Raw genomic sequence first — 7,973 nt, forward strand, 5'->3', positions numbered from 1 at the left:
TTCTTTCCTGGTAGGATTTCCTAGTCTAATGGGAGATATTAACCTTAACTGGATAGAAAAGCAAGGGGGAACTGTGTCCATGGGGTAGGGGGAGGACCCCTGTCCTGGCTGTCCCCCACCTTCCTGTTGGATCTGTTTATCTTCTGAACTCATTTCCAGCCTACTTTCAGGTTTCACTTTAGCTGGTTGGGCTCTTGAAACCATTTGGGTCCCCTCCCTCCCCTCTCTCTCCCCAATAAGTACAAGGTCCTAATATGTACAAAGCTCTTGGAGGAAATGTTTTGCGCTTCTGTTTTTATACATAAAAAGGGAAGTTTTTCCCTCCATCTTCCCTCGTCTGCTGTCTCAGTCTTTACCCTCCACCTGCACAGAAAATGATAACTGAAACTTCTGTTGTGGTTTTATGTATGTCATTTGCTCCTTATGACAACCCTGGGAGGGAGGGCTAGTATAATCCTATTTTACAGGTAAGGAAAAGAAACCCAAGTCAAATCACTTGACTAAGATCCCACAGCTGGGAAGTGACTGTTGTAAAGGCTGCTGCGCCCAGCAGAGTGAAGTGTTTACAGTAGGATTAGAATCCAGATCTTTTGGTGCATCCCTCATTTTCCCCCACTACAGCAGGTTTTCCTCCCTTGGAAGCCTCTGAACTGGAAGGCAGTGAACTGCCATAGTTTTCCGTATCCTGAATTAATTTCCTTTTGCCACTTTCTCTACCTTCACATTTCCCTCCCCTGCTGGGGAAAGGTCCTTTCTGGGTTTCAGATTCTCTCTCTTCTCCCTCATTTCACTCACTAGATGATAAAAACAAAAACAAAAAACTGGACTGACTACACGCTAGCGAAGCTGTATTTGTTGGCTTTGGGGGAAGTGGGAAGGATGCTGCAAGAGTGAAGGAGGCTTAGTTCTCGCAGGTAGGCAGGGCTGGGCTCTAGCTAACGGCCAGGTTCTTTTAAAAGCAGCAGGAGGAAGCTGTAAGGTCCAGGTGACTGAGGGTGAGAGGAGACAGCCAGAGACAGAGAGAAGGAAAAAGAAAGTCGACTTAGAGAAACAAAGAGAGTAAGAAAGAGTTGGGCGGGGTTGAAGCCAGCACTGGTGGGAGGTGTGGGTGTTGTGGTAGGGAGTAGGGTATGGGATCCTGCCTCCTCTAACTCCAGATCCAGTTTTTCCCTTCATCCCTCCCTCTCTCCGCCTCTCCTTTAACTCCCCCCTCCTGAGCTCTGGACTCTAGTCTCCTCCCCTAGCCTGCTGCCCTCAGTCCCCAGCTAGGCTAGGGCTCCAGCTCCATTCCCAGCTTTGGCTCTCCCTCCCTCCGGCACCCCCATGCCTTCCCTGCCTGGCCCCCCACTCCCTCAGCCTCCCCCAGCCCCTCACTAGGCCCCCTCAAAAATCCCGGGGTGCTGAACTGTGGGCAGGGGTGTGTGTGTGTGTATGTGTGTATATGTGTATATGTGTGTGTTTGTCTATGTGTGTGTGCATGTGTGTGTAGAATCTGCAGGTGGATTGGGGGGGGGCTCCCTGGAAGAATCTTGTGGGGTTGAGCATTGTAAGGAAGAGGGTTGGAGAAGAGTAGGGTAGACAAGTCAGGGGGAAATTGGAGGTGGGGCAAGCAATCAAAGGGAAACCGGGAAGCTTGAGCGGTATAGGTCAGAGACTGCAAGGAGGGGGGTTGTGAGACCCCTGTGGGGTGGCCCAGGCTGTGTGTGGCTTTGGGGGAAGTTGGTGCCTCCACCCCCCCCCAGGCCTTGGCAGGGGGGGGTAATGGGGGCCCTCCATCCTGGGCTGGGGGGCGTGAGAGTCGGGGGGCTGCTGCTGGGCCTCTTGGGGCTGGTGTCGGGGCTTAGCCTGGAACCTGTCTACTGGAACTCGGCGAATAAGAGGTGAGCTGGGTGGGGGGGAAACTTTGGGGGTCTAGGTAGCCACTGCCACCACTACCACGGCAGAGAAGTAGCCATTGAGAGGATTATGGACTTTGGGAGAGCTTGACATCTGGGTAAAGAGATTTTGGGCTAGACAGAGGACAAGAGTTCTGTGGTCCCCAATGCAATTAGAAAGATGCCATTTGAAAGCTGAGAAACCAGATGTTTGAGCCCCGAACAAGAGATGTAGGTATAGGTGATCTGAAATCTGAGATCTGAGGTATAGGTAGGGGAGAGGAGTAGGATGCCCAAAGTTTAGAAGACCTCATAGAGGAGAGGGATATAAAGTTCAGGGGGGAGGGGTAGGAACAAGTTGGGGTGTCTGGATTTGTGACTGATTTGTTTGAGAGGGCTAGGGGGCTAAAGAGTATCTGGTCCATTCATTTGTTAGGTATAATCGGAGTAATATTTGGAGCCTCAGGATCTTAGGGAGGGTGCCTTCCCTCTGTAGGCAGCGTGGTTGGATTAAATGTAGAGTGTAGAAGGATCTCAGTCTAGTGCATCAACTTCCATCAGTTATCCTATATTACCTTTTTCCATGCGGCTCTGTCCTCTGTCCCTGGCCTTCCTGCCTTTTGGGTCTCTTCATGATGGCAAGCATTACGCCACCACAAGGTCTTCCTCCTATCCGCTTTGGGTAGGGTTAGTTAGCCATATCCCTCTTGGATCATTATTAGCTCTGGGACATCCTACTGCCTCTACTTGTTTTACCAAGATGAGGGTCTAAGGGTCAGAGGGGACCTCAAGCAAAACAGGACAGACAGGTCATTCATCCCTCTGCCTCAGTTCAGGACTACCCCTCCCCTAGTCAAGAATTGTTTAGAAAACCACCTCTTTCCTCAGCTGCCAAGTCAGAGCCTTTTTCACTGAACTCCTTCCCTATGGACTTACTACAGTACCCCATCCTCATTAGACTCCTTTGGGTATAATTTCAGTGCTTCCCAGCTCAGCTCGATTCCATCCATCACTGGAGGAGCTAAGTAAGGAGGGGGTCCTTCTCAAACAGGGAGATAGAACCTGCTCAACATAGGGAGATAGGAACTCCTCCAGCTCCACTCCTGTTCCTCCTTTCGGTGTATGGAAGAGGGTGAGCAACACAGTTAACTTCATGGACTACTGCAAGTAGTTATCTTCTGTTCCTAACCTACACTCCAGCTATAGGGTACAGCAGGAAGTACGTAGATCCGACTTGCAGGGCTTGCTGACAAGGAGAGAGAGAGTTCTGTGGATCTTCTTCCTTGGGAATTGCTACGCAGGATATGAACTCCTGGGTTGGAGAGGGAGTTGGCCAGTCAAGAGGAGGCAGAGTAAGACATAGAATCTCCATGACCCTGGAAGGATCAGTATTTAACATCCTGTCACTGTCATTGATGCAGAGAGAATATGGATAGCAATAGATGGTTTAGTTTGTGATGGGAGTAGGGGCTGGAGAATCATATGCCTGGGTACATGAGGGCAGGATTGAAGTGAGTCATGAATCTCATTCTAGGGCCGGTATTATTTCCCCCAGCAGGGGGGTGGCTGCTAAAGCTTTAGAGTTATTTTTCTCAAGGAAATTAAAATCTGGGATGAGAGGGGACAGAAGCTAGGGATGATCTTAGGCATTCAAATCCCCAGCTCTGGTTTTCATTAGGGGCCCAGGTCTCTAGCCCCCAAATGGTCCCATCTTCAGTGCTTTATTTCCTCTGATCACATTGCCATGGCAACCACTATGATATCACTGGGCTGGCATTGATGGGAAGAAATCCCCCCTTCCATCCCCATCTCTCTTCCTCTATGCCCTGATGCTCTGGAGTTACCTTGAGAATGAGTGAGGTCACCTTGGAAGGCAATGATGTCACTGTGATTGCCTTATGGCATTAGGGGTTGGGGTGGATGCTGTGACCTCACGCTTGGTTGCTATGGACTATAATGATTAAGCCACCAGTGAGGGGTGGGCCCCGTGACTCCAGAGAGGCCAGCTCCTTGGCAACTGGCATCCTGTTACCATGACAACAGGCCAGGTGATGGAGCTTGGATGACAGAGTGTGTATAGTTTGGTGGGGGGAGAGTATCGAGTAAAATACATCGGGACATATTGAGGGGTAATGAATCCAAGTGTCTGTTCCATTCCTCTCTCCCCAGCTATTTTTCTTTAGTCCCTGCTCCCTTTAGGGACCAATATATTAAGTCTATTAGTATATAATTTTTGGCTTAGCAGTTAGGAAGCAGCAACTAACACCTGGGGAGTCTAGATGGCTGGATTCTTGGGGGAGCTATCTGAGGATTCAGCCCCTGGACCCTCTTTTTTTCTGTTCAGATTCCAGGCAGAGGGTGGCTATGTGCTCTACCCCCAGATTGGGGACCGACTGGACCTGCTATGCCCTCGGGCCCGGCCCCCTGGCCCGCACTCATCCCCAGACTATGAGTTCTACAAATTGTACCTGGTTGGAGGAGCCCAGGGCCGGCGCTGTGAGGCACCCCCATCCCCCAACCTGCTCTTGACCTGTGACCGGCCTGATGTTGATCTTCGATTCACCATCAAGTTCCAGGAGTACAGCCCCAACCTATGGGGACACGAATTCCGTTCACACCACGACTACTACATCATTGGTACTGGGCTGGGGAAATGCTAAGGAGGAGCTAACTGGAGGAAGAGGGGAGAGTGGGGAAGGGAGAGTTAAGAGGAGGGGAATGGGCTGAAAGGGCATGTGTTTGGATACAGATGGGTCCTGAGGCAGGATACAAATTTATCTTTATTTACTGCCTGCTGCCAAATGGAAGAGGTTAAGACGGAATAGGTTTGATTGGCTGATTCAGGATCCAGGCTCTTGGGAAACAATCTTTCACTTGTTTTCTCTTATAGCTACATCAGATGGAACCCGAGAGGGCCTGGAGAGTCTGCAGGGTGGGGTCTGCCTGACCAGGGGGATGAGGGTCCTTCTCCGTGTGGGACAAAGTGAGTAGAGGCTGGCTGGGGTGAGCTGGGGGGAAGTAAGGAAGATGCTAAGACATTTGGAGTTCCAAGAGGATCAGAAAACCAGCAGAGGGTTGCCAAGTGGAATAGGGGTTGGGGTGCTCTGACTCCTCTTTGGCTTCTTCTCTAGGTCCACGGGGAGGGACAGCTCCTCGAAAACCTGTCTCTCAAATGCCAATAGAGAAGGACCAAGGTGCTGCACACCGCCTGGATCCCAGCAAAGAGAATATGTCAGGTATGACTCCAGATGGCCAGTCACCTACTTTTTCTCCCCACAAGTTTACACTATTCTTACTCTCACTTTCCCTGTCTCTGCAGAGACAGAGAAAACAGTTAAAGGAGGGGAGGGGAGGGACTGAATATAGGAGGGGGAAGGAAGCTAAATGGGGAAGAGGCTTAATTAGAGCTAATTAGCCAAGTCATGGCTTTAATTAGCACTGTCAGACTAGGGGGGAAGGGCCTGTGGCAAAGAACCGAGGGGTTGGACACCTGGGTTCTGAGTGGAAGCAAAGGGGGAGGGAAGCATAAGATTGAAAAATTAAGATGCCTTGGTCCCAGAGGGGATTGAAGAGTGGCAGGGAAGTCTCTTTTGGAAGTCCCTGTGCTTGTGTGACCAGGTATCTCAGTTCCTTCTGCAGCACCTCCTGTTCTTCTTTTCTCTCAGGTGAACCCTCCAGCAATGCTACTTCCCGGGGTACAGAGGGCCCTCTTCCTCCCCCTAGCATACCAGCGGTGGCTGGGGCAGCTGGGGGACTGGCCCTGCTTCTCCTGGGTGTGGCAGGGGCAGGGGGTGCCATGTGTTGGCGACGACGACGGGCCAAGCCTTCAGAGAGCCGACATCCTGGACCAGGCTCTCTGGGGAGGGGAGGATCTGTGGGACTTGGGGGCGGGGGAACAGGAGGAGTAGGTCACCGAGATGCCGAGCCTGGGGAATTGGGGATCCCTCTAAGGGGTAGTGGGGCTACAGATCCCCCCTTCTGTCCTCACTATGAGAAGGTGAGTGGTGACTATGGACACCCTGTGTACATCGTGCAAGATGGACCGCCTCAGAGCCCTCCAAACATCTACTACAAGGTGTGATGGTCTCCACACTACTTACAAAACCTGGGTTTCCCAGAGACATCCTAGGGATGCCCTGCAGTCTCAATCATGATTTGAGGGAATTCCTTCTTCTCCAATACTTTCTCTTTGAACCCCGATCTGCTGCTCCTTCATTCTTCTGACTGTCTCCCTAAGATTCCAGGACCCCTTAAAAGACCCATCAAATCTCTGCTTCTGTCCTCCCCTCCCCCCCCTTAAACCATTGCCTACCCTCCAGTTTATGGTCCTGCCTTCTGCCTGGCTACAGTGGAGATCGAGATAGAGACAGTATCCTTCTCCGCCTTGGTATCATTACTGTTGGTGCTTACCTCGACCTTTGGTGGGGGCAGAATCTCAAGTCTCTGGCATTGGATGTCTGTCTCCTCTGTGTTGCATAGTTAAGTTTCCTGTTATCCTCTCTCTTCCTCTTTGTATCTCTTTGTGCCTGTCTTTGCTATCCCTCTTTTCTATCACTTTCTGTCTTACATATCCCATTCTTTCTGTCCTTTCAACTTCTCATTCTTTTCTCCCATCTCCTGGGGATGGGGCGGGGTCTTTGGTCTTGTGCCTCCTCCATCCTTTAACCTCTCAATCTGAGAGCTTCCCTACAGCTCTCCAAAGATTTGGGGCCTTAAGAAGAAGGACCCAGTCTCCAGCCCAGCTTAGGGGTGGATAGCAGATTCTCCCCCCTTCCCCAGTGCCCACTCCCTCAAATCCTCTACTCCCTTCAGCCATTTAGGACAACTGGGCAAAATGGCAACTGCTTTTGGAGGAAGTGACCCATTTTGCCTAAGAAGTGGCCAGGGCTGGGTGGGAAATGACTGTTGCCAGGGCGAGAAAAAGAACTGTCCTGGAAAGGAAGCAACAAAGCCTGGCACTGCATTGAACGGACCTCTGCTGGAACAGACAAGAAAGGGACCTGCCTTGATGGGCATTGACAAGGCCTGAACAGAAATGTTCCCTGAATTGGCAGGAAGCAATGCACTTGGAGTAGGAAGTGCCTTCAACCAGGATGAGAAGAGACACTTCCAATACGGGAAGTGTGGCTGGAATTGGAAGTGACACTAGCTGGGTGGGTGGGAGGTGGACAGTGTTTCCTCTTTGGAGGGAGGTGGGATAGAGCCTCCTGATTCAGGAGGAAGCTGGAGTTGACTAATAGGAGAAGGGGGTGGGGGAGGTAGGTGGGGAAGTGGACTGGGAATGGGATCTTAGTGATGGTTGGCACTGAGGGTGGTGTTAGTACCACTATCCCAGAATCCCCTTCACCTGAACTTCATCTACCTACTTTGTTCATGGCAACTAAAATGATGCCTGTCTACTGCTACCACAGACGAGTTTCAGCTTGTTCTCATTCCTCCTTCAAATTACCAACCAACAGGACTGCCCTAACAAGCAAAATGTGCCCTCCCTTGCCCCATGCCAACATGGCTGCTTTGGCTCATGGTACCCTCCATTTTCCTACCCAGTCCCTCCCCAACCAACACAGTTTCTTCCTTAGCAACAGAAATGGTGGCCTCCCAACTGGTTCAGCCCACAGCAGCCCTCAGCAGCTGCAGATGCTGTCATAGTTACCAGCCTAGGGCCTCATCCTGCTCTCCAGTACAACTATCTCAGTTGGGTGCCGCCTCAGTTTCTTCTCAGCTCACTCCCAGGGTGGACCTTGGCTAACAAGGTGGTGACTCTTGATAATAACGATGACTTCCCCTGGTCACCAGCCAAGATGGCTGCCCTGGCCATTGGACATCAAGTCACCTCTCTGGTTCTGCAGCTCCCAGTTCCTTCCTGGTTTTTTTTTTTTAGTCCCTTCCCCAGGGAACAGGAAGTTGACATTGCCATGGAGGAGGCAGCAGGGTATGGCTGTCACCTCAATAGTTTTACTGTAAAAGGGAAATTTGAACAACAGAAGTAAAAAAAAAAAGAATAAAAAAATACAAAAGCAGAAGAGAAGGCTGGAGGATGAATGGAATGGGGCTGATAGAGGAGGAGTTGGTGGTCAGAGTGGCTTCTAAACTTGGTCT

General features: G+C 50.9%; 1 protein-coding gene across 1 annotated transcript; it reads left to right on the forward strand.

The window, feature by feature from the left end:
- The first annotated feature begins 1,095 nt into the window (after positions 1–1,095).
- EFNB3 (ephrin B3) lies at positions 1,096–7,284 on the forward strand. The gene is made up of 5 exons (XM_020966470.2): positions 1,096–1,880; positions 4,219–4,511; positions 4,765–4,857; positions 5,006–5,110; positions 5,540–7,284. The coding sequence occupies exons 1-5, from the start codon at positions 1,762–1,764 to the stop codon at positions 5,953–5,955; spliced, it is 1,026 nt and encodes a 341-aa protein (XP_020822129.1). The 5' UTR covers positions 1,096–1,761; the 3' UTR covers positions 5,956–7,284.
- Positions 7,285–7,973: the final 689 nt, after the last annotated feature.

The sequence above is a fragment of the Phascolarctos cinereus genome, unplaced genomic scaffold, assembly GCF_003287225.1.
Source record: "Phascolarctos cinereus isolate Bilbo 61053 unplaced genomic scaffold, phaCin_HiC Scaffold_5;HRSCAF=322, whole genome shotgun sequence".
Lineage (NCBI taxonomy): Eukaryota > Metazoa > Chordata > Mammalia > Diprotodontia > Phascolarctidae > Phascolarctos > Phascolarctos cinereus.